At 60.1% G+C, this 24,492-nt stretch overlaps 2 protein-coding genes across 5 annotated transcripts; one reads left to right on the top strand and one right to left on the bottom strand.

Moving 5' to 3' along the window:
• The first annotated feature begins 1,498 nt into the window (after positions 1-1,498).
• Positions 1,499-14,748, top strand: LOC128848404 (alpha-N-acetylgalactosaminide alpha-2,6-sialyltransferase 2-like). 3 transcript variants are annotated; one of them, XM_054048374.1, is made up of 10 exons: positions 1,499-3,679; positions 3,849-4,343; positions 5,670-5,814; positions 6,186-6,351; positions 6,690-6,867; positions 7,574-7,712; positions 8,330-8,433; positions 9,165-9,248; positions 9,550-9,676; positions 10,507-14,748. In XM_054048374.1, exons 2-10 carry the CDS (start codon positions 4,225-4,227, stop codon positions 10,675-10,677), a joined length of 1,233 nt encoding a protein of 410 aa, XP_053904349.1. In that variant the 5' UTR covers positions 1,499-3,679; positions 3,849-4,224; the 3' UTR covers positions 10,678-14,748. The 3 variants fall into 3 exon arrangements, with proteins under 3 accessions (XP_053904349.1, XP_053904348.1, XP_053904350.1); XM_054048373.1 differs by having other exon boundaries at positions 1,499-4,055; positions 4,151-4,343; XM_054048375.1 differs by having other exon boundaries at positions 1,499-4,343; positions 9,577-9,676.
• A 2,326-nt stretch (positions 14,749-17,074) lies between these two features.
• On the bottom strand, positions 17,075-24,492 carry PVALEF (parvalbumin like EF-hand containing). Of its 2 annotated transcripts, XM_054048026.1 has the most exons (5): positions 24,467-24,492; positions 19,331-19,444; positions 18,836-18,971; positions 18,260-18,375; positions 17,831-17,958 (listed from the first exon to the last, which is right to left on the bottom strand). In XM_054048026.1, the coding sequence occupies exons 2-5, from the start codon at positions 19,434-19,436 to the stop codon at positions 17,912-17,914; spliced, it is 405 nt and encodes a 134-aa protein (XP_053904001.1). In that variant the 5' UTR covers positions 19,437-19,444; positions 24,467-24,492; the 3' UTR covers positions 17,831-17,911. The 2 variants fall into 2 exon arrangements, with proteins under 2 accessions (XP_053904000.1, XP_053904001.1); XM_054048025.1 differs by lacking the exon at positions 18,260-18,375 and having other exon boundaries at positions 17,075-17,958.

The following is a 24,492-nucleotide window of genomic DNA, read 5'->3' as shown; positions in this document are numbered from 1 at the left end:
TGCTGTACCACATCTGCACCTGAGATGGCATTTTCAGTCATGCTGTTACAGACCCACTGTATCTGTCCAAAACTTACTGTGTCCTATCACCCATGGCAGGTTTTTCAATAAAATTCCTTTCACTCCTGTGCCCTGAAATCCAAATAAAGGAATAGTCTGTCCTTTCTGCACGTCCTCCTGCACCGATTTCATCAAAGTTGCCTCCGCTCCAATATCAATTAATACTAGCAACCATTCTATGTTTCCTTCCATCCCCACCTGCCCCAGTTCCACATAAGGTTTACCAGTTACGTGGGGCTGCAGTTTAGCCACTAACATTCAATCTTGGGGGCAGGGGTTGCTAAGGGTGCGGCAACCCTACTGAGATGTGGAGCTACTCTGACGGGAAGCTGCCACGTCCATCTGAGCCAATTCCTGGGACAACAAGCCGTAAGGGCCTACCACATCTCCCGCTCCTGTTCCCGCAAGCTCAACAGCCCTACCCCCAGGCTATGGCAGAGGCTGTAAGTTGTTCCCTGCCAAATCACTCACAACCTTTAACAGAACCTCTAAAGGTCATCCATCTAAACAAACCATATCTGCTCCTTTCTCCTGGAGTAAAGCCCATATCTGCACTCGCACTGATCCTCCACCAGACCCTCTGCGTCCTTCGTTGGGTTGTCCCATTCCACATTCCATACCGGCGTGATTAGGACCGCTGTAGCCTGCTCAGTTGCAGTAAGAAACCTCGCTGACGGCCTTCTGGGAGGAGCCACTTCTGCTTATTACCTTTTCGGCCTCTCAGGTCATTTTAATCAATCTAGCCTGATCCAACTTCTCTTGAGATCCTATAAACACTTTATTAGGTTCCCTTAAATTATTGTATAACCAATCTGTTACTTGCCCTTCCTCCGTATCAGCTAGAGGACAGGCTAGCACAATAAGCCGTAACTGACTCTCCCTCCTCATGATGCATCAGCGAAACTGCCTTTCTTAACTCAGCGGGGGTTAAGAAATCCCGAGCTATCCTCCATCCTGCAGCCTCTGTCCTCTCCATTGAACTCATTTCAAGCTCTGCTAACACTGCAGCCCTTCAGCCATGTTTCAGTCATGTCAAGTTATGCTGTGACGTTTCCCTGGTGTTATCTAGACCGGTGATCTGCTCGGTCACTCCAGTCCATGATTCTGGGAGCCAGCCTGACCCTGCGCTGCTGTGAGAACTCCCACTCCCGGGCTGTTCACGCACAGCCTCTGACATGTAAACTGCTTGGATTGTGCAACCGAATGACACTAGCCAATATCTCTAGTCCCAGACACAACCCTAGGAACCTCCGTCTGGCAGTGTCCAGTTATGCCCGCTGGACACTGCAAGCTTATATGAGTTTGTCAATTTAACAAAGAAATTGATCTGTACCCGGCTTGTTATCCCAAGGGCAGCCTCCGACATACTTCAAACCAAACGTGCTGCTTCAGGTAGAACAAACGAACAGATTTATTAACTACAAGGATAGATTTTAAGTCAAAGCACAACCAGTCTGATTTGGTCAAATGAAATAAAAGCAAAACGCATTTTAAGTCGATCTTAACACTTTCAACACTTAACACTTACAAACTTAGATGCTTCTCACCACAGGTTGGCTGGTTGCCTTCAGCCAGGCTCTCCCCTTTGATCAACGGCTTGGTGGTGGTGTCTGTAGATGTAGGTGGAAGAGAGAGAGCATGGCAAACGTCCCTTTTACCGTGTCCTTTCTTTCCTCTTGGCTTTGCCCCCCCTTCAGGGTCAGGCGAGCATTACCTCATCGCAGTCCCAAACTGACCAAGGGGAGGGAAGTGACTCACTCCAGAGTCCAACAGATCCTTTGTTGCTGCCTAAGCCAGCGTCCTTTGTTCCTGTGAGGCTGGGCTGGGTTTGTCCCATCCATGTCCTGATGAGGTGTGAACTGCTTCTCTGTTCCTGGAGAGTTTTGCCTGGGCTTGTTTTAAGCCACAAGGTCACATTTTCAGCCTCATAACTATATACATGAAATTACAACCTATAACATTACTAGAACAATGCTCAGTGCATCATGAGCCTTCTGAAGACACCCACCGTGATAAACTTTGCATTGGATCTGTTAGGTAAAAAAGCAAGTCCTCACTCACCTCTCCAGCACCCGAGTTCGTGCGGAGTTGGTATGGGGCTCACAATCTGTCAGAGACCAGACACCAATTCGTTGATCAACGGGCTCACACTATCCTTAGCTTGAAAGGCTTCAGAGTAAGTGTGGCAAGTTTATTAGGGGTGAGCATCAATATTTATACACAGAAGTAAACAAAGTGATTAACAGATCATAATGGTCATGTATAATCAATCAAGATTCTACAGGATAAAACAGGTTAAAATGTAAATTCAAAAAGAGATAAGGGGAGATGGCTACTTAAGGGGAGGGGGGGGTGTCATGAGTAGTTCGCAGGTCAGAGCTTCGGTTAAAAGTTCAGACAGAGACATCAAGTCTGGGTTAAGTTTAAGCTCATCAAAAGTTCAGACTCAACATTGATCCCACACAATCATAAGGATGAACATGGGGCTGCAGGGTGTTCCCCCGAGATACGCTCCCACCATTCATTCAGTATGGCCACACTGATTTGGCACCATCCCAACACCCCAGACAGACCATGGCGGGGGAAGGGGATGTGAGATGGATGGCAAGGTGCGGGAGGGGCCTTTCTCTGCTCCAAGATGGGCTTGTGGCTCTCCTGGTTCCCCAATGTGTTCTTGTTTGGATCCATCCCACGGCCTGTTAAAGGTCACAAGCCAATTGCTGATCTTGAACACAGTCGCCTGCCGGTGAGTCAGCCCTGGGCTCACGTGTGAGCATGGGAAGCCGGGCCGCCTGTGCCGGGGAGTGGGGAGCTGGGGCCGTGTTCTCTGTCCTCCCTCTGAGAGCAACCAGGCTGCCTTGCTGTGCGTTAACCGTGCTGCCCGGCGCCCTGAGGCCAGGACGGCTCCTCCAGGTCTGGGGGCAGTTACTGACCATAGGGGAGAGAGGAGGAGTTGGGACTTTTCTGCTTTTCCTTTACCACCCTCCCCACAGACAGCAGCAGCATAACAACCTGCAGGATGATGCTGGGAGTGTGACCTCCCTGGGGGCCATGCCCCAGCCGACATTCCCACAGGGTTGGGCTGAGAGGCCATCGTGCAGCGACCGGCCCTTGGTTCAGGCCTGGGTGCTGCTGACCCAGGAAGCAACCCCCTGCAGCGTGTGGCCCTGAATGCGTCCTGCTCAGCTAGCTACCAAGTTCTCGGCATGCGCCCTTTTCCACGCTGGCCGGTCTCATTGGACTGACCTCTCTGTTCTGTTTTGAAGATCTGATAAAGGGCACCTAGAACGGTCTAAACAAACAGCCCTGGGGAAATCCCTCGGTCTGGAGGAATGCAAACCCAGTGAGTACTTCAGACTGCCCGGCCCTCACAGGCTGTCCCCAGCAAAGGACCTCCTCCAGCGTGCAGATGTTACTGGTATGATGCAGGAGGGCCCTGCTGCGGCTGGCTGATCAGACATCCTGTGTGTGCTACAGCTGGGGTTTCCGTTGTGGGCTGCACCGAGCTCAGTGCACGTACGATCCGCCCGCCCGTAATTTCCAGTGCGACCAAAGGTGCTTCAGAGACACATCCCAGGGCTGGAAAGAGCCCTCTGTGATCAGGCAGTGCCGCTGGAAGGTGCAAAGGCAGGGAGGAGGCAGGGGCAGAGAGCCCCTATGGGACGGAAGCTAATGGGAGTGGGGTGGCTGGGTTGGAGGTGGGCTAGGCAGGCAGTGAGGTGGACCGAGGCTGGGTGGGTCGGTGGACGGGAAGCCACATCTTGCATAGCATGGAGTTCTCCTTGCAGATTCCTAGGAACGGTCTCTTCCCCTTCCCCCTTTCTGTGCCGCCCTCTTCTGGGATCCTTTCCAGTCCGGACAGAGCCGTCCACTCCACGTCCCATCCGCCTGATCTCTTTCCGAAGGGCCCTCTGCTGGCAGAGCTGACGTGCTTTAGCCTCGAGGCTGCCTGGGATCCTGGAGAAACGCAGCTGGGTTAGAATTTGAGCGGAGAGGTATGAGGCGGGGGGATCCGGAGGGGCCGCTCGGGGCTGTGTGCACGAAGAGGCCGACCGTGAGCCGGGTTTGTGTGTCTGCACCTGCTCCACAGCTTCCACGGGGCCGCGAGAACCGCCGCGTCGCCCAGACCCTGCTCCAACACCTGCCGGTGCCGCTGCGCCAGCCATGGTCCGCCTGCGAAGCTGGGCCCTGCGCTGGGCCCTGCTGGGTGCCGGGACCCTGGTGCTTCTGTACCAAGCCAGGACCCACTACAGCCGGGGAAACTTCCCGAGCTTTTCCTACAGGTAAAGACCAACCGGTCTCCTCTCTGCTCTCGGAGGGCTCTAGCTGCGAGGAAGGCGACACCGTCCCTGCCGTGGGTCTCCTGTAGCGCAGCATGTAGACACCAGCGATGGGAGCAGCAGAAACGCGTGGCTAGGGTGCCGTGTTCTGCTGATCTGGGGGGATTTCCCTGCCTTGGGGCTCTGCCAAGCTGCCCCTGCCAGCGGTGGCGTCTCGCCCTCGCTCACGTCTTTGTGCCAATTTTGTGCCCTTGGAACTTTCCGAACAGCAGGCGGATAATGATTAGCAAACCCAGGGACCCCCTTCCCCCTGTGACTTTCCCTCTACCCCTCTGGCTGCTTCGCGGTGGGGTGTGGGGCCCATCCTGGGGCCGCCCGGGCCAGAGGAGCAGGGCGACGGGCTCTGGGGCGCTGGCTGTGAGGCAGCGTTGCAGGCCAGGGGATTTTTGCTTTTGAAGCAAACGAACCCGCGGCTCCTTTTTGTGCGTTTACCCACTGCCCTGAATGGCAGCTGGGGATGAAGCGTTTGCAGGGGGGGGGGCTGCTGTGAGGCAGGAACGGCTGCCCAGCACTTCACACTCAGAATCCCAGCTCCCTACGGAGGGGGGGGTCACGGGCCCCTGCTCCCGCTTCTGTCTGCCCTACAGAGCCGGATGCGAGCCCGACTCCCCTGGCCTGCCTGTGGCCCTCCCCTCAGCGGGGCTGCTGCCCTGCTGCCCTGGCTTAGCACTGGTGTCTGTGCTGAGCTCTAATCCTCCCCTCACAAGCAGCGACTGGGCCCGGGATCAGGAACAGGATACGGAGCTTTGCCTGTCTCCTCGGGGGAGAGCTGAGCAGGCTGGGCGGCTGGCGCTGCCCCTCCCTCCTGTGTGCGGCTCCGGGGTGGGGAGCTGCTCCCCTTGCTCTGTGAGTCGGGATCTTCACGCTCCAATCCAGCACCGCAGGGGGTCGGGTCCCATTCCCACATGCCCCGGGGGACGGGGGGGGCAGGGTTCTGGTTGTGCAACCTCGGGGCTTTAACCTTTGCGGTGACCAAACTCCCATGCCTGGGGGCAGAGCTGATGTGCAGGAACAGGGGGGCAGGGAGGGGGCAGAGCCTCCTTTAATGCCCTGTTTCTTCCTGCGTAGCTGCCTTCATATGGCACCGCTGGCCGGCACTTCCACGGGTGCCGTCCTGTAACTAGCCATGGGGGCGCAGTCCCTAGCTACAGGGGCCAACCATGCAGCCCGAAGCAGCAGGGCCCGCGCCCCCTCTGCCAGGCAGACACCTTGCCAGGCCGAGGGGGAACGCACCGTGAAACTGCTCTCTTCTCTGCCCCCGGCCCCAAGGGATCCTCTCGGCGCTCGCCAGCCTGGAGCCAGAGCCATGACAGCGCAGGCACCGGTGACCCCGCTGGGCAGTAGGGCCCCCAGCGCCACGCTGCAGCCGTTCTTGGGGGACCTGTATGGCCGGGACGAGACGTACCGGAACTCGGTATGCACTTGGGGGGGTGAAGGCCTGGGGGCTCCAGGCCGTGGATTCCTTCCTGGAGGGGGAAGTGTCACTGCGCGGTCGTGCACAGGAGGGGTGTGCCATGCCAGTGAGGACAATGCCGGGCTCCTGCCGCCAGGCTCCCGTCGTCCCCCTCGGCGACCTCTCATCCTGCAGCTCCAAGGGGCCAGCCTGAGCTCCCCTGCATGGCTGCCCAGACCAGGGGCCTCCTGGTTGTGTCTAGCGCTGGCCTCGAGCTGGGCTCACACAAAGACCGCTCCCCCCCGCCCCCCACTGGTAGGCCCCCCCACCCCCTCCTGGCGGGGCTGCCTGGCTCCTCCTCATCCCCCGCTCTTCGGGTTTTGCTTTGCCAGAGGTGCCCCAGTGGCATCAGGAAGAGGATCGCAAGCACCAAGTTCAGCAGCGTCTTCCTGGAGGCCATCCCAGTGCTGCAGTGGGCCCGGCATGCCCGGCTGGCTGAGTATCAACGCCTGCGGAGCTACGGGGGGGCCCACGGCTGGCAGGAGGTCGGCTGGCCCGGTGAGAGCTCGTGGTGGGGCGTGAGGGGCGAACGGGGCCGAGGGAGGAGCTGTCTGTCGCCCTGAGAGCCGAGCGCTGGCCGCTTGTTCCCAGGAAGGCTGGGGCCTGGCGCTGCCCTGGGGGTGACTCCCGCCCCTAGGAGGCGGTGCTGGGTCTGCCGCGTGGGGAGCAGAATCTGCCTCGGTCTCCAACCCGGCTAGCACTGGCAGCTGGGCACCCTGCTCTGCCACACACACTGGAGTTCCCCTTGTGCCCCCGTGCCTGGAGGTGAAGCCTGCCGTGTGCCAGGCACGTTGGCCGCCCCCAGCTCACCCTCTGCCCCTGGCTTGTGGTTCCAGTTGTGAGGGACGCGCTGACCCGTCTCAACACGTCGGCCAATGGGCGCATGTTCGACGCCCGCCCCGGAGCTGCTGCGGGCGTCTCCCCCTGCATCCGCTGCGCCGTGGTGGGCAACGGTGGTATCCTGAACGGCTCCCGGGCAGGGGCTGCGATTGACCGGCACGACTACGTCTTCAGGTGAGAGCTCGCTGGGGGGCTGGGCAGCGTGGTGCGGGGGGGTCGTACCTGCCCCAGGTGAGAGCTCACCAGAAGGGCTGGCTGTGCAGTGGGGAGGTCGTTCCTGCCCCAGGGGAGAGCTCGCTGGGGGGCTGGGCAGCGCAGCGGGGGGGGCGGGATGGGGGGGGGAATTGGACCTGTACTCAGGGTGACAGCGCCCCCTGCAGGGCCCCCAGCATCATGCAGGCCACAGGGGAGTTCGCTCAGTCATGCACCGAGTGACGTTTGCATGAGGGCCGTGGGCTGGGGTTGTCGCGTTTGCGCCGCAGGCAGAGCATAGCACAGGCAGAGCCGGAGTCTCCCCCGGCGTGAGCAGGAAGAGGGGGCAGGCTGGCCAGGGGGTGGCAGGTGAAACTCGTAAGCAGGGCAGGGTCAGATGTTGGCCGGTGCTCTCTGCTCCCCATCGGTAGCTGTTTCGCCTGCTCCAGGACGGAGCCGCGGGCGCCTGGTCCCCTGGGCCGAGAGCTCGTCTGTGGCCCTCGCTGGAGAAGCCCTGCGGCAACACCAGATCCCTCTGGCTCCAGCAGCCCCAGGGCGTTGTGGGAACGCTCTCTCCAGCACTGGAAGAACGTCCCTGTGGCCGAAGCTGCGCTAAGGCGGTGCGGGCTCTTTCGGCTCTCAGTCCCCGGAGCGGCCTGCAGAGCTGACTCTCCTCCTCTCCTCGCAGGGTCAACGGGGCCCTCACCAAGGGCTTCGAAAGAGACGTGGGCCGCAGGACCTCCTTCTACGTCTTCTCCACTAACACCATGATGAACTCGCTGCATAACTACGCCAGCGACGGCTTCCGCCAGCTGCCCCAGACTCTGGTGAGGGGACGCGCCTGCCCTGGCCGTCACACGCTGATGCCGCTGGCTAGAGCCCGGGTGTCTGAGCAGCGTGAGCAAGGAGGCAGTGTGGCTTAATGGATGGAGCACTGGACTGGGACTCAGGAGACAGGGGTTCTATTCCTGCCCCAGCCACTGAGCTACTGGGTGACCACGGGCGAGTCCCTCTCTCCCTGGGCCTCAGTTTACCATCTGCACAATGGGGAGAATGATCCTGACCTGTAATGTGTTGTGAGATCTACGGATGAACATCGCAATATTATTAATTTTATCATCTCACGCACCGCTCTGCCGATGCCCTGCACTCCCAACCCACAGCCCCTCTGCTAGCCCAGCCCTGGCCTCCCCACACTGCCTCTCCTGATGCACCTCAATATTAGCCCTGTTGTGGGGCCTATCTTGAGCCCAGGCTGCCAGGTGTACTGAATGCCAGGGGTGACTCTGGGATTTCCCAGCCCCGGGCCAAGCACGGCTGCCTTGTCACCCCCCCAGGTCAGGCAGCAGCAAACAAAGAGCCCAGACGAGGGCTCCATAGGGTGGGGAAGGCAGTGCTGGGCCAGGGGCCAAGACCCCATTAATCGACGTATACATTGCAACAGGAAATCAAGTACATCTTCCTCCCGGACCACGACCGAGATTACCTGCTGCTCCGGGCAGCCCTGACCCACCGCCCTGTCAACAGAGGCCCAGATGAGGGTGCTCGGTGAGTCCCGGGGCAGGGAGGAGGGTCCATGGTTTGAAACAGGCTGCTTGGTTCCTGTGCTGCCCAAGGTCCGTGACACGCTCCAGGAGATCTGTGCGCTCACTGCTCACCACATGAGGGGAGCCTGCCATCCATGTAATGCTTGGGAAGTGGGGGCCAGGTCCCATCAGGCACAGGTAAGGGGGCAGTGTCTGTTATGGGGGAGCTGAGAGCCCACAACTCTGCTGACCCAGCATTTCGGAGCCTGGTGCTGCTTAACAAAGTTTTTTGTGGGTGAATTTCCTTTGTTTAACAACCATGTGACAGAGGCCAGCTGGCAGGGGTCCCGGCATGGGGGCAGGGTTTTGTGAAGACTCCTGAGGCAAAGTGGGGCAAACCAAGGCCTGGAGATCTCTGCGCGTGGCCCAGGATAGACATGGAGGCTCTCTTGTGCAGTACAGGCCTCTGCTCTCCGCCAGGTGCAGGACCAAGCTTCCCTGCCCGTGGTGCCCCGGCGTCCGGTCGCTAGCCGCAGCAGCAGCCTGCTCTGATGCTGGTCGTTCAGCGAAGGGGCAGCAGGAGACCACTCCTTGGGGCTCGGTTAATGTCCGCAGAGCTGGGAGTGGGAGTGCTGAGCTGGACGGGCCATTGTTCTGCTGTGACCCAAGCAGCTTGGGCAGGCGGAGGACATGCCTGTGGGGAGTCCCTTCGGGCCGGGTGGATTCTCACACCAGCGCATCTCCTCCCCACAGGCCGGAGCGATACTTTGGGAACGACCTGCGGGCGGAGAAGTTTAAGATGTTTCACCCGGATTTTATCCGCTACGTCAGGAACCGGTAGCGATCCTGCGTCGGAGCCTCTGGCTGCAAGTGCTTCCCGCGGCCCTGCACTGCCATGGGGGGAGGGCTGGATCCAGGGCCCCGCAGCCCCAGAGCCCTCGAGCGCTGCAGAGACGGAGCCTTTGCCCCCCGGGGAGGCAGGGAGGGAGCCCAGCTGATCTGCAGGGCCTGTGTGGCTGGCTCACAGGGGAGCCATCCGCCAGAAGACGGGTAACTGCAGCGGGGGGATCCTCTGTCCCAGTGCCAGGTGGGTGAATTCTCCGTGGGGTGAAGGCACGGTCCCCACCAGCAGCTGTAGTCTTCCCTCTTCTCTCCTGGCTGGCAGGTTCCTTCGCTCCGGCATTTTGGACACCCCGCAGTGGAGGCTGTACCGTCCCTCCACCGGGGCAGTGATGCTGTTGGCTGCCCTCCACACCTGCGATGAGGTAGGGACGGCTAATAACCCGCTCAGGCTACTCTGCCCTGATCACAAGGCAGAAGGTGCCATCTGCTGGTCGCAGGGCACACTGCCAGCCTTAGGACGGGAGGGACTCGGTCATTTCCTCGCCCTCCCCAGCCCCTGTGCTGGACTCCTTGGACAGCAGCCTGCTTTAACCCCTGCAGCCTGCGTTCCCTCCGGCCTCTCTCTGGAGCCTGCTGGTCGAGCCCATGTGCCTAGCCGTGCACCCCTGTGTTGCCTGGGCCCCAGCCGTTGCATTGGCCTGCGCTCATTGTCCCGCTGCGGTCCATGCGCCGTGCCCGCTGGTGGCTGCACTGCGCAGGCCTGGTGTGTTAGCCCTGCTGCGAGCCACACGCTGCAGTTAGCGCATGTGTAGTTCCCTCATCGCTGTGGTGATGGCTCTGCCCTGGTGTGTGGCACGCGCGGTCCCCGTGTCTGGCCATGCAGCCCTAGTGCGTGGCGCATCGCTGCTGCTGCAGGGCTCCTGCCCTGCTCGCTTAGCTGGGAGCTGCAGGAGAGTTTTATCTGCACTTTCCCAGTGGGTGCAACAATCTCCCCCCGCCCCCACGGACCTGGCAAGACCCTCATGAGGGTGACACCCCCCACACACACACACATGGGAGTGGGTCAGGGGAGGCTCGTACACCACAGGCAGGAGGTCTCTGATCAGGTTCTGCCCCACATCTCCCTTTAAAGGGCTGGGGGTGGGGGTCGGATATTGTTTTGGCCCCTCCCCAAGTGGGATTTTAGGTGGGATCTGTGCCTGGCTGTTCAGGGCTCCTGGCAGTGTCTGGCTAACTCCACCCCCTCTCCCAGGTGAGCGCTTACGGGTTCATCACCCCCGACTACCAGGCCTACTCCGATCACTACTTCGACCTGACACACAAGGCCCTGGTGTTCTACGCCAACCACGACCTGCAGCTGGAGATGAGCCTGTGGCAGGAACTGCACCAGAGCCGGCTCCTCACGCTGCACATGAGAGGCTGAAGATCAGGTCCGCGCTGGGCAGTGCAGAGCGAAGGGATTGACGCACCGGCTCAGACTGGGACCTGGCTGGTGGGGCGCTGGGGCAGAGACACCGGCACTGCGCTGGGAACAAACCCTCCATCAAGCGTGGAGCTGGGACCTAGACCTCAGGGAAGGAAAAGCCCCGTTGGACTGTCCGGCTGTCGCCCCACCGTGCCCAGGGCAGGACGCTGTGAGCTGGGCTCGGGCCTACGCCACGAGTGGAATGAGTTTGTCAGGCCTCATCGTGGCTTCGCAGCAGATGGAAAGGTGCCTGGTTGCTTGGGGAGGCGTCCTCCTGCACTGGGCGACCTTGCCCACCGCCACCTGCCAGCCCCAGGGCGGTTCCTGCCCAGAACAGAGTTGTCACCTGACTGACTATCCCTGGAACAAGTCCAGTCTATTGCTTTCTGGCGGGGGGGAGGCGAACGGGGCTGAATGCAGCTGGGGGGGCTGCGTAGCTTGCAAAACAGCTCGTGAGAAGGGGGCTGCGCGGCAGCCCTGGTCCAGCAGAGCCTTTCGCTGGGAGTTAACTGGCGCCATGAGCAGGCCTCTGGGCTGTAACGCTGCTCGCTGGGTCCCCGAGTTCCCTCCAAGCGTCCCTCCCTGCTGCTGCTGCTGAGAATTGCCTACTATAGGAGAGTGCCTGGCCCCGCAGGCAGGGAGGCCCGGCATTCGAACTCCCCGGCCTGAATAACCGGGGAATGGGGGAGTTGGTAAGTCCTGTTACAAAGCAGAGCGACGCCTCTGTCTCTTGGATTGTCCGTCCCCAAATTCCAGCCAGCCTTGGGGGTGAGATCCCAGCGGTGTGGCATGAGTCCCTGCTGCTATACAGAGAGCGTCCCTCTTGGAGCCAGAGCGTCCTTTGTCTAACCAATAGCCCCCCTTCTCCTCCGGCCAGCCCCATCCTGAACCGCCAAAGAAGGGTCCTCTACCCACGTAAAAAGAAGGGCAGTCTGAGAGCAAGGGATGGCCTGACTCAGGAGCATTGGCTAGGTGCCTTTCCTTCTGTGCCTCGGTTTCCCCATCTGTAGAATGGGAGTGGGCTCTGCTCCCCTCGGGCAGCAGGGTGGGGCTGGCACTGCCAGCTCACAGCTGGGCACCGGGCTGGGCTACGCAGTGCCAGTGGAACTCCCTTCGCCCCCCCTGGCATCCAGGGCAGAGCAACACCGCGTCAGCCGCCCTTTGTTCCAGCAGCATTAATCAGAGCTAACTCCCCGGTGTGCCCTGGATGCTGCAGGCTCTACATCAATTCATCATGTGAAATCTGGCGTGGCGGGGGGGTGGGGGAGAGCAATTCCCCTCCTGGTGGGAGTCAGCCCTTGCATGGCCAAGGCCATGATCCCAGGGCACCTTCCGCTCCTCACCCCGGTGCTCTGTACTGCCCCTGGCGCTCTGTGCTGCCCCCAACCCTGGTGCTCTGTGCTGCCCCCGGCGCTCTGTGCTACCCCCTCACCCCGGTGCTCTGTGCTGCCCCCAAGCGCTCTGTGCTGCCCCCAACCCTCTGTGCTACCCCCTCACCCTGGTGCTCTGTGCTGCCCCCAACCCTCTGTGCTACCCCCTCACCCCGGTGCTCTGTGCTGCCCCCGGCGCTCTGTGCTACCCCCTCACCCAAGTGCTCTGTGCTACCCCCTCAGCCAAGTGCTCTGTGCTGCCCCCAACCCTCTGTGCTGCCCCCCAACCCGGGCGCTCTGCGCTGCCCCCGGTGGCTCTGGAAATGCAGCCCCAAGGTGCTGCTCAGCTCTGTGCGCAGAGGGGAAGGGCAGGGTACTAGGGCATAGGAAGGTCCTCGCAGGTGTCTCAGTCCCAGCCCTATTGCACACGGGAGGTAACTCTCAACTGCCAGGAATGGAACCCAGGTGTCCTGCCTCCTCGCACCAGGCCCCCGTCCCTTCCCCTACTCTCGCCATATCCAAAGAGCTGCTTGGGGCCTGGGGAGCTCTGGGGGTGCAGTCCTGACCCTTTTGGGGCCAGCATTGGACTGGGAGGTGAGAGACCTGGGTTCAGGGTCCAGCTCCACCCCCAACTCCCTGCGTGGCCTTGGGTGAGTCCCTTCGTCTCTCTGGGCCTCCGGTGTGAAGGTGGGGCTGGTTCTCCTCCCTTGTCTATCCAGACTGGGCCCTCTGGGGCGGGGACGGTGTGTGGGGCAGCGCCCAGCTCCCTGGAAGGCCTCGACCCACAGCTGTAACCCAAGTAATAAACCCTGGCCTGGGCTCTCCTGGGCTGAACCGAGCCACACAGGGCATTGCCCAGTAATACTGCCGAATCCGTCTCTTTCATCGCTTGCCGAGGCCGGAGCTCCTGTTAAGCCCCTGTGCCGTCTCTGTCCCCGCTGGCTGCTGGCGTTCATGCGGCCATGCACTGGAGCAGGGATGCGGCTCCTGCACCTTGCCTAGCGCTTTCAAGACTCTCCCTTCGGGGTCAGAGTTCGTCTGCGCTTCACTTGGGCATCTACAATCCCCGGGCCGGATTCCCAGCTGCTGTGAACAGCTCCCTGGATGGGACAGCGGCTCAGGCTCCAGCCCTCCCCCGTTCTCTTTGCATCATTTTTTTAAATGTGACTTGAACTGTAGCGAGATCATTGTACCCCCAGGCATTGTGATCTCCACCTGCTCCAAGCCAGTCGGCCCCAGCCAGTCCTGGCGCTAGCTTGGGGGTTCTAGGTACAGGTTCCCTTCTCGGGTTGGGGCTTCCAGATCAGTTTGGAGTGGGCCAGCAGTCCTGCAACCCCACCCAGCCCTGCTAGCTCGGGAAGCCCACAGCGGTGGGTACAATGTAGTTGGATGGCCGATGCTGGCGTAGTTTTGGGTCGTAGGCTCAGCCCTGCCATTTCATGGCAGCATCTCTCCATCCCGCGAGCAGCAGCGTTGGCTAACTTCTAGGCCGATGCCCAGTTCAGACCTGAATAAATGGGCTAAGTTATACAACAGATTCTGTAGCTTTATCCTGGCTGGCTGCCCGGGACCCTCGGTGGAAACGGAGCCTGAATCGCAGAGCGGTGAGCCAGCTGTCTGCAGGGCTCCCGGGTCTGGTTTGCAGGCAGTAGTCCGGGCCCCTGGCGGGGAGGTCGGTCGGCCCATGGACTCCGTCCTCACCCACAGGTCTCCTATTCCCTTTGATGGGAGTCGTGTTCACGGAAAGGCAGCCGCGTCTGTCCTGCTAGAATGGGGCCAAGTGCTTCCTTGGGACGTTTCCCTCGAGGGAGCCAGGCGTCACTCAGCAATGGCTTTAGCCTTTCCTGCTGGATGACCCCCGCTCCCGTCTGCTGGCGCAGGCTTGGGGCACGGCTGCCCCCTCTGGTCCATGCGGCCCGGGGAAGGAGTGCAGCAGGTGTGACATTGTGAGTGTAATACAATATCTCATTGAAAGGTGACAGGGCCAGAAAGAGTTAATTAACTCAGACTGACCTGACCCATGGCCGAACTTTAGAGACTGGTTAGGAAGATCCGTAAATGAATAGAGCTTTGAAATGCAAGTCTGCATTGTTAGAGATCTCAAGGGGAGATGTTTGCTCAGGGCTTGTGATGTCAGCAAACAAGTCTTGTCTATTGCTTTGATTCAAAGATCAAAAAAGAAATATTAACATTTGTGATGATACTTGAGTGAAATAGTATTATTGTCTCTATGGCTCTTTGAAGGTTGTGGTAACCTGGATCTGAACTGTGTAATGGATAAATTACCCTGTGCTAATTGCCAGGGTGTTTGGGAGAAGGAGAGTTAAGTCTATTGTTTTCTCAGGCCAAAAAGCTGCTGGAAATGTATAAAAACCTTGGGACACGATCCTGCTTCATCTCAGATCTGCTTTGGGTTTCAAGAGGGAGAAACCTTAAGCCATAAGGATTGAGATCCCCAGTCACTGACTGGAGTCACCCTGAATATGGACATTGGACTATAACCTCTGGACTATTTCTAAAAGGACTTTTGGCAACTACAAGCTCATCTCTGCTGTGTCTGAACCTCAAGAATTGAATTCAAGTCTGTCTGTATATTAATCTTTTAACCAACACTCTCTCTCTTTTCTTTTTAAATAAATTTTAGCTCCGTTAACAAGAATTGTCTATAAGTGTGTATTTTGGGGAAGATCTAAGTTATCAATGGACCTGGGTCTGGGGCTTGGTCCTTTGGGATCAGGAGAACCTTTTCTTTTATATGACGAGGTAAGATTTTCAGAATTTATCATCCTATGTTTGACGTGTGTGTCTGGACGGAGGCCTGAGGCTGGGCACTTTAAGGGAACTGTGTTGTTTGGACTTCTAAGCAACCAGTGAGGTACTATAGAAGCTGTTCTGTGCTGGTTGGTAAATCTAAGTATTGGAAGATCCACCAGCGGTTGGGGTTTGTCTGCCCCGTTCTGTTTGCAGTTCACCCTGATTGAGTGACCTCAGCTGGCTCCCAGCATCGGCACAGAGACGTTTTCTGGGTAGCAGAGCAAAGACAGAACTCAGGCTCAGCTGTGTGCAACCAAACAGCCCTTGTCCTGCTCCTGGCTCGGGGCTGGCGTGGAAGCGGGGGGTTAGAGTGGACTCTGGGGCGCATCTCTGCAAGGCCCAGCACCGTCGGAGCCAGGGCCTGCTCATGCACAGGTGGAGTGGGGTAAGAGCAGGGCTGGGAGCCAGGAACACCTGGGCTGTAATGGCAGCTCTGCCATAGCCTGGTCCAGCTCAGGGAATTTCACCTGTTTTCCCAAAGTCCCCTGCTGCAGTCATGGCCTATGGGGTTGTACGGGGGCGGAGAGCAGCCCTGAGCTGCCTGCCCCATGGTTCTGTCGGGCCCGAGGGCCCTGGCGCTGACAACAGCCTGGGGGTGCTCCTGCACCTGCTGCTACCTCACCCTAACCCCAGTGTCGAGGCAGCGTACCCCAATGGCAAAGGGGGGGTGTCGCCCGCTGTGGCGGCTAACAGCCCACTATTGCTGCCAGCGAGCGGTGCTGCTCCCTTAGCTCGAGCAGAAGGGGAGTGTCCTTTGGCCTGACAGATTTGCACCCCATTGGTGAGCGCTGGCCTGGCTCCTTATGCCATGTTCTTGGAGATGCTGCCCCATGTCCCCCAGGCGATGGTGTCTGGGGCCCCAGCTGTTGCATCGGTCAGATCTGTCCCGGTCCCCGCCCCAGGAATTCTGGTTCAGAGACGGATCACCCGCTCCGAGCTGCTGGGTCCAGCCTCGCCCAGCTCCGCTCCCGTGTTCTGCACCAGGGAGAAGTTAAACTGAAGGCGAGTCCTCTCCGCCCACAGCTCTAGAGTCAGCCAAGGCGGCTCCACACGGACCTTATCCTGCTCTGGCCACATCCCCACTGCCGTGCTCCTTGTTTGCCCCTGTGGGGCCCATCCCCGCTGGAGGAACGGGGCTAGAAAGGCCATGCGACCAGTGCAGCCACAATAAGCTAGGCCAAAGAGCCCCAATTAAGGAGGCTGAAAACCAGCTTCTTGTTTAGTGGATTAGGTGGGATAACAGGACCTCTCAGCGGGGGATTAGCTGAACTGCTCCTCTGGGGAGAAGGGCAGACGCTGCCAGAGGTTTTGCGGCTTGGGGAGATTGCGGGTCAATCTGGTGTCTACTCAGGGCGGGGGCGATTATGAGCTGACCCAGCCGTATCAGCTGGGAGTCTGGAACACGTTAGCAGGCTTGGCACGGGGTGGGGGATCTCCCCCGGCGGCTGGAGCAGAGCGCGGGGCTCTCACGCCGCGCACACTCGTCGCAGCAGGGAAGCAAGCGTCACAGTGCAGGCAGCTCGGCCCTGCGCCGTGCGCCTCACTTTAAGGACTGAGCACCCCTGGGCCTGGCCCCAGTGCAGTATGGCGCACCAGGCTGGGGGTGTCGGGGAAGGGGTGCGGCGAATTAATCTGGACCCCTTTCACTGCAGCATTCGGGGGGTCTCCTCTTCCTCCTCTCTCCCCATCGCACCAGCACCTTCCCTGGCTCTCAGCTTCCCTCTCTGGTCCGTCCCCTCCCGGCCCAGCTTCTGCTCCGTCTCAGAATGGGCCACAGTTGTGCTGAGCCGTGCTCATGGGGCTCTGAGAACAGGCACTGCCCAGCGGTGCCAGGCCCTGGGACGTGTCCAGAGGGACTTTAACCCCCAGCTCTACGGCTGGTGCTGCATGCTGGGGAGCGGGGTAGAGGGGTTCACCTCAGCAGTCCAGTGGGGTTTGTGGATCCTGAGTAGGTCTCCCCATGCCCAGAGCCAGGGGCTGGGAGCCAGGCCTCCTGGCTTCTCTCTGCCACTAACTGCCCTCTGTCCGGCCAAGCCCTTAGGGCCAGCAGGAATTCCTGCCTGAGGCTGCCATGGGTGCAGGGAAGGGGCTAGGCTCGGGGGCCGGTGCGCACTCTCTCCCCCAGCCCCTAGCTGTGCCAGCGCTGGCCAGGCGAAAGCAGAGGGCTTGGCTGCAGAAAGGATCACAAGAGAGTCTTTATTCGGGGCAGGAAACGGACCCGATGGATGCAAACGGCACCAGGGCTGCAATGCAAGAGCTGAGGCTGCCCCTGCCCCCGCACGGTGGGGCAGGGACAGGGGCGGGTGCAACGCAGGACACGGCACAAGGACAGCGGCTGCAAATAGGAACTTTCTCCACCCCACACCCCCACCCTCCTGGCGCTAGTGCAGCTGCTGCCCGTGGTAGGAGGCCCCATTGGCTGTGCCAGTGGTGAACTCGCCCTTCTCTGGGCAGAGAGCATCCAGCCGGCACAGGCAGCGCTCTCGGGACCGTGCTGAGCTGGGCCCAGTCTGAGTGGGAGGGGAGGAGCCGGGGGAAGGGAATGGATGCAGGAGGCCCAAGGCTCGGAGTCAGGTTGGGTCTGGTTTTTCTTCAGTCTTTCTGCTCCAGTCCCGGTCTGGCTGGCCCTGACACTCTGCCGGGGTGGGAGGCCGGAGGGAGAGCGGCACCATCTCGAATGCACCTGCTGCTGGTCGTGTGCTGGGGAGGTTAAGCTGCAGTGGGGTGGTTGTTATTTCTCAAGCCCTCCCTCCCTCCTGCCCTGGCCCAGAACTGCCTCCTACCGCTCTGGGCCTGGTATGCAGCTGGGTACCCACCCCTGTTCTCCCCTTCCCGCCAGGCCAGGTGTGGCAGTCCCTTCCCCTCCAAATTGGGGTCTAGGCGACAGAACACACAGGACAAGCACAGTGCTGCATGGGCGGCCGGCGGTGGCCTCCGCGGGGGGCTGCCCCCAAAGCAGGCAGCCTGGTGCCAGGAAGTGGGGCGCTCCTTCTCCTCTGCCTCCTGCCTTACTTCTTCTTGGGGATCTTCTCCTTTGTGACCAGGTCGGAGAACTCTGCAGGGAGACGGGGGAGAGGAGCCGTGGGTGCTGGGCCAGGCTGCCGTGTGTTTCGGGGTGAGCCGTGCTTTGAGGCCGGGGAGATGGGCAGTAGGAGACTGAACGCTGCAGCTGGCTTCCTGTGCCTTCCAGGCAGCCCCGAAGTCTCCACTGAAGGTTGACATCCCTCCCCCCCGTGCTGCAAAGGGCAGCTCCAAAGGGGTCCCATGTTCCAGCGAAAGTGGGGGCAGGGTTCGCAGAGCTTGGATCCCCCAGGGGCAAGTGCTATGGACTCCCCGGCCGCCAGCCTGCCCCCTACCTTGGAAATCAATCCTCCCATCCCCATCTGCATCAGCCGCTTGGATTATAGCTTCAGCCTCCTCGTCTGACAAGGGCGTCGCAGGCATGGTGCTGGGCACGGTGGACAGGATGTACCTGCGGGTACATCAGGAGGCGGCTGGGGCCTCAGCTGGCCTGGGACAAGGAGGGTTTCACGGTGCCGGGCGGGGCAGAGCGACGGGTGGGCTTTGAGGGGATGGGCCAGAGTCGGCCTATGGGGCCCCAGGGTGGTGTTCGATTGTCTGGGGAGGGGCTTGTTGGGCTGAGAGCTGATGGATGCCCACAGACCTTGGGAACATGGGCTGAGAGGAGACAGGGCCAGCACCCAGAGCCGCTCCCGGGCCTGCTGCAGCCTGGATCCCACCCCCGAGCCGGGGGCACCGTGGCAGCGCTTAGCCCTGGGGAGCACAGGCCTCTCGCCAGCCAGCCCAATAACGCAGCACTAGCTCCCCCAGCGCTCCCCTGGCAAGGTGGGGCACCACGGGGGGGGGGGGGCAGGTGTGTGCCCTGGGGGGGGTGGACAGGGGGAGGGAGGGTACAAGCCTCTGGCCGTTACTTGATCTCGTTCCACTCGATGAAGCCGCTGTTGTCCTTGTCCAGGAGCTGGAAAGCTTTGCGCAACTGCTCCTGCTGCTCGCTCGGCGTCTGGAACTTCCGCATGTACTCGAAGAACTTGCTGTAGTTGAAGGCAGCTGTGGGCAGAGAGGGGCAGGGGACCCACCCGTCAGGAAGCGGGCGGGGGGGGCGAGTGGGCACCTGCCCGTCGCAGCAGGAGACAAACCAGCCACTGCCCCTCCAAGAAGGGGCCTCAAGGCCCGGGCTCATTGCTGCTGGTTTCCAGCCCTGCAGTCTGGGATGGCCTCCCCGGGGGCCAGCTGAGCCCCTTCAACGCCTTTGAATTCACTGGCCGAAAAAGGAGAGCTGGGGGACAAACCCCTGCCCCTCCCAGAACCGGGGCTGCATCTGCATGAGCCTCCCCCCGCCGTGCACCCGGGGCCCGGGTCGGAGCCAGCCTCAAGCCCAGGGCGGGTAGGGCCCGGCTCCTCCGTACCGTGATGTCTCATCTCCGAGGGCAGCAGGTCAATATCCTTGTCCGTCAGAGACGTTCCCAAGGCCAGCGCCATCTTCTTGACTTGGCAGGAAAAATTCTCCTCCATCCTGTCCCCTGGCGAGGAAAGGGGAGAGCTGAGCCGAGAGCCCGGGGGCTGCGTGTCCATGGGAGGACGCAGGTGTTGTGTGTGTGGATGGGGATGTTCTCCGGTGCTCCCCTTCGGGGAGGCCACGTAACCCGCTCTCGCCCATTCTCCAGCACCGGGGAGCCGGGGGCTAGTGGAGGCCACAGGTTAAACTCCTGGGGACACTGGACTGGACCTGCCCCTCGTCCCCCGCTGCTTGTTAGTCTGCAGAGGGCTGGTAGAGGGTTTAGCGCTGGAGAAATACACCGGGCTGAGCGCCCCGGGGCCCAGCCCCCCCATGTATGCAGGGCACCAAATCTGCACCCGCGGCGCCTCCTCACTGAGCCTCAACCCTCTGTGGCTACTTGCCTTGGGCTGAGCAGAGCCCACCCCATGAGGGAACAGCTTGCCCCCTCAGGGAAGACGCTCCAGCACTGCCTGTGTCCGGGGCTGACAGCTCGCTGGTGCGCGTGGCGCTGAGACCTGCCAGGCCGCACCACGCAGCTCTGCTGCCCCACGTCGAGCCGCTGCGTAGCTCTGTCAATGCACCGTGAGCCATCCAGCGCCTCTCCCAGCAGAGCTCCTCTCTGCCCTTCCAAGCCAGGGCAGGTGGACAAACAGCTGCTGAGACCCCGCCAGGAGCCAGGCCCAGGCCTGCTGCACGGGGGCTAGCCAGAAGCCAGGTGTTTGGTGTTCCATGCCCCTAGCCCCAGCTGCTCTCCATTGCGGGCAGGCCAAGGGCAGCCCTGCCTCTGTAGTGCTCTCGCCCCCGAGAGCGGCTCTGTCTCAGCGCAGGAGGGAGCATTCAAGCCCTCTGAGTCCTTCCCCTGACCTGTGCGTGGAGGTGGCACATCTTCCCCAGGTCCATTGTCCTAGCACCCCCAACCCGGCACGGCAAGATCATCCTGGAGACCGACACTCGGAGGGGACTGGTGCATGGGCACCGACGCCTCCTGGAGAAGCAGCAGGCATCTAAGGAGGTGCCCGGTGGCTGTGCCTGCCAGCTAAACCAGCCCATGGCAACAGCCGTGCTGGGGTGGGCTCTGTCAGGGCTCCCAGCCGCAGCTCTAACTCAGCCCCCATGCTCCCTGCTTTTGGATGCAGGGTTTCCCCGTGACAGTCACCGGGAGTCCCACAGGTAAAACCTCCCAGGGCGCTGGCACTGACTCCCCCTTTGTCACTGTTAAATGCGGGTACAGGGGGGCCTCGGCTGCTGGTGAATCCGCCACAGGGCTGGGCGCAGGCCAGGCGTCTCCTAGCTGAGCTCAGCTGTGCTGAGTGCAGGGGGCGTTTGTGCTGAGTGTGATGTTACACCCCATAAGGCTTTATAGAAATATGCTTATGAGTGTAAATATGACACAACTGGAACATGTTTTATGCTAGATACACCACATCTTTGCAAAGGTTTTGTTCTGCTGAATGGAGTCATCCTATTCGTATGCACGTGTCATTTTTATATCTGAAGTTACGAGTGTTGACTCTGTGCTTGTATTTAGAATGTTTGCCGTAGGAAGCACCTAAGGCAGATTTGGTCAACAGAGTATGAAGGAGTTATTCAAGTAATTGGGAGTACGTGGCTAACAATGGACCTTGGGAGACGCCAGTCCACGTCGGAGCTTTCCTGGGAACGCCTGCGAAAAGCTGAATCATTCATAGACATGTGACTGCAAAACTCCATCTTGTTGAGATTTTACACAGGAGAGGAGAGAGGTTTCTACCCACAGGAAAAAGACTATATAAGCCCCTGGAAACCTCTCCATTTTGTCTTCAGCTGGCTCAAAAGGTAACCTCTACTCCACCCCAAAGAGATGCCTAAAAGAAACTGGAACAAAGGCCAGTAACTAAGGGGGTGTGAGTGATTGCTGGACCCAGACTGAGAAGGACTCTAGTCTGTAAAAGAAGCTTATTGGAACATCTCTGAGGGTGAGGTTTACCTGCATTTAGTTTCCTACTGTATTAGGCTTAGACTTGCGTGTTTTGTTTTATTTTTCTTGGTCATTTACTTCGTTCTGTCTGTTATTACTTGGAACCACTTAAATCCTACTTTTTATATTTAATAAAATCACTTTTTACTTATTAATTAACCCAGAGCAAGTATTAATACCTGGGGGAGCAAACAGCAGTGCATCTCTCTCTATCAGTGTTATAGAGGGCAAACAATTTATTTGGGGTTTGGATCCCACTGGGAACTGGGTATCTGGGTGTTGGAGACAGGAGCACTTCTTAAGCTGTTTTCAGTTTAGCCTGCTACAAACACAGACCCAGGTCTGAACCACGTCCCCCGAAAGCTGCAGGCTTGTGTGTCTGTCACAACCAGGCAGGGCACTGAAGTTGCCAGGGAAAACTGGCTCAGAGGTAGTCTCAGCACATTATGTGGCAGTTCCCAAGGGGGTTTCTGTGTCCCAACCCGTCATACAGAGAATCTCTGACTCCTCCCAGGTGGAACAAAGAGGGTCTGGATGGGGGCGGGGAGGGCATGTTCCATGATTTACCAGGCTGTTTCCCACCCCTGGGATCCCAGCCAAACTCCACACCCCTCTGTTGTTGGCCTGGTGCAGAGCTGGGAACCCTACTGGCACTATGCAGTTTTGCACACTGATAGCGTGACTCTGGCACACTCACACCTCCAGGCACTCTCAGTGCCTCCTGGGGGGATCTGCAGCACATGCCGTCAGGGCCTGGGCCAGAATGCGGGCAGGGAGGGCGGGATTTTTCTTGTTCTGCCTGGGCTAGCTTAGAAGCTTGTGTCCCTGCTGAGCTGGTCAGACGGACTGAGTTCTCCTGGCACGTTGGGAGGGTTCCTTTTACTTGTGACCTTTCACGGCAAGTCGACACGGTCGGGCACCCCCTCAGCCAGCTCACCAGGGCCCCTGCACCGCTTTCCCCAGGAGCGCGATACCCCACACAGGCCCCCTGCCCGGTTTGCTCTCGGCACTGGGACCAGAGGGACAGTCAAACTGCCCCCTTCCCACCAAGGAGCCATTTTGTTGGCTCTGGCGTTTCCCTTCGCCCGCTGCAGCCCCGTCCAGCATGGGCTCTCGGCGCACTCTGTGGGCATTAGTTCATGGCACCTCTCAGCCTCGCGCTGGGATTTCTAGACCTGTTACAGCTGAGCAAACGGGGGCCAGAGGGGGACGATGCCTCACCTACAATGTGAGCTGTGAGTAGAACCCAGGCGTCCTGGCTCCCGGCAGAAACCCCCAGACCAGCTGGGTCAAAGTCCAGGCTGACTTACCCCAGTGCCAGCCCATAGGAGGGCAGCGGGCATCAGCCCTGCCTCTCCTGGGCGGGTAGGATGTCTCCCACTGGGGTTATGATGTTGGTTGTTGATGGGGTCTCTCCATGAGCTCTTCTCTGTGCCCTCCGCACCGTGTCCTTGCTATGGGGACTGGCATCAGCTGCAGCGACAGACCCCAACAGGGACCCTGGAAACCCTCCATCGCCCCCGCCCTGCCAGGAATCCTGCTCAAAGGGCAGAACCTCAAGCCCCCCGGCTGCACTGCCCCCATGGCAGCTCGTGTATTTATTTCTGGGGGGGGTCGCATGTTGTTTTGAAGAAGGCGCCAGCCTCTCTGGGACTCTTCTATTCACAGGGCAGGGTCTTGTGATGCGACTCCGCTCTAGAGTTACACTGAGACGAAATAGTTCAGCTTTCCCAGCGGACTATCCGGTTCGTGGGGCCAGTGCAGCCGGCAACTATTTATGACTGGCAGGGGCCCGCCCCGCTGGCTCCGGCCCCTTGGCTGTGCCGCTGGCCCTGGCCCGCAGCGAGCTCCTGGTGTGCCAAGTGGCCAGGCGCCCCAGCACGGGGATGGACTGACATTTGAAAGGGGGAGCGAAATCTTGGCCTTGCTGAGCCCAGACGTCACTGCTGACCCAGCACGAGTGCCGGGGGGACCCAGGGGAAGGGCCCAGGCCAGGGTCCGGCACAAGCCCTGAGTCCTTGTGCTGCCCAGGCTGTATTCCCTCTCCCCCGGCACGAGGCCCGTGGCCCACTGGGACCCCAAGGGCTGTTGCATTCACCTTCTCTTCCTCTGGGGACTCCTGTGTTGTATTTACTTAGTGTTCCAGTCACAGCGAGGGGGTTGGGGGGGTGATCCCCTGTCCTGGGCTTGGGGACCCTTAGACTTTTAACTTTAACAGTCCAAAACAAAATCCCCACTCGGCAGCTCCCCCGAACTGTACCAGACCCAAGAGCTCAGCCAATGCCCGCCTGGGCTCTCCCCGTCCGTCCCCCAGTCCCTGGCAGCACGCTCACAGGGTGACTCTAACCAGGCAGGCTGCAGGCTGGCCCCTGTGTGTCCCATGGGCCCATTGCCCCAGATACCTGGCCTCCCCTGGGCTGGGCGGCCTCTGACGCCCACCAGAGAGCTGCCCCTAAAGTCCTGCGTTCGCCATCAGAGACGTGTCCTTCCCACTGGGCTCAAGGACTAACCCTGCGGCTGTGCGCTCTGCAGCCTTCTCCCTGACGGTGGCTGTGCCCCTAAACCAGGAACAGCCGCCCAACTCCCAGTGACCGTGAAGCACCCGGCCCCTTGCGGGGACAGAGCCGGGAGAGTCACGCCTTCTCCCTGACGGTGGCTGTGCCCCTAAACCAGGAACAGCTGCCCAGCTCCCAGTGACTGTGGAGCACCCAGCCCCTTGCGAGGACAGAGCCGGGAGAGTCACGCCTTCTCCCTGACGGTGGCTGTGCCCCTAAACCAGGAACAGCCGCCCAACTCCCAGTGACCGTGGAGCACCCGGCCCCTTGCGGGGACAGAGCCGGGAGAGTCATGCCCAGACTTTGTGGGCAGTGGGTGCCTTGCTCAATGCACTCAGGCCCTGTGTGACTGGCGGGCGCCTTCATCATCACCTCCCTCCTCCATCTCCCCCTGGGGCTGGCTAGGTTATTCCCAGGGAGAGCCGGGGGCTCTTTCCAATCTGACCACTCCCTGGTTTCCATGCAGGGTTTACAGCTGATGCCTCGTTCTTCACCAGCTTCCTTCTCCTCTGGGTCTCTGGCTGGCACTTACCTGGTGCAGGCTTCGTGGCAGGCTCC

This window comes from Malaclemys terrapin, chromosome 13, assembly GCF_027887155.1.
Source record: "Malaclemys terrapin pileata isolate rMalTer1 chromosome 13, rMalTer1.hap1, whole genome shotgun sequence".
NCBI lineage: Eukaryota > Metazoa > Chordata > Testudines > Emydidae > Malaclemys > Malaclemys terrapin.
Note: the sequence above shows the minus strand (reverse complement) of the source record. Positions and strands in the feature narration are given on the sequence as shown.

Excerpts from the sequence above, each read along its gene's own strand:
- PVALEF (XM_054048025.1), bottom strand. The coding sequence starts at position 19,436 with ATGGAGGAGAATTTTTCCTGCCAAGTCAAGAAGATGGCGCTGGCCTTG. Across the intron at positions 18,972-19,330 it reads CTCGGAGATGAGACATCACG|CTGCCTTCAACTACAGCAAG; the intron begins GTACGGAGGAGC and ends CTCTGCCCACAG. Across the intron at positions 17,959-18,835 it reads ATCGAGTGGAACGAGATCAA|AGTTCTCCGACCTGGTCACA; the intron begins GTAACGGCCAGA and ends GTCTCCCTGCAG.
- LOC128848404 (XM_054048374.1), top strand. The coding sequence starts at position 4,225 with ATGGTCCGCCTGCGAAGCTGGGCCCTGCGCTGGGCCCTGCTGGGTGCC. Across the intron at positions 4,344-5,669 it reads TTCCCGAGCTTTTCCTACAG|GGATCCTCTCGGCGCTCGCC; the intron begins GTAAAGACCAAC and ends CCCGGCCCCAAG. Across the intron at positions 5,815-6,185 it reads ACGAGACGTACCGGAACTCG|AGGTGCCCCAGTGGCATCAG; the intron begins GTATGCACTTGG and ends TTGCTTTGCCAG.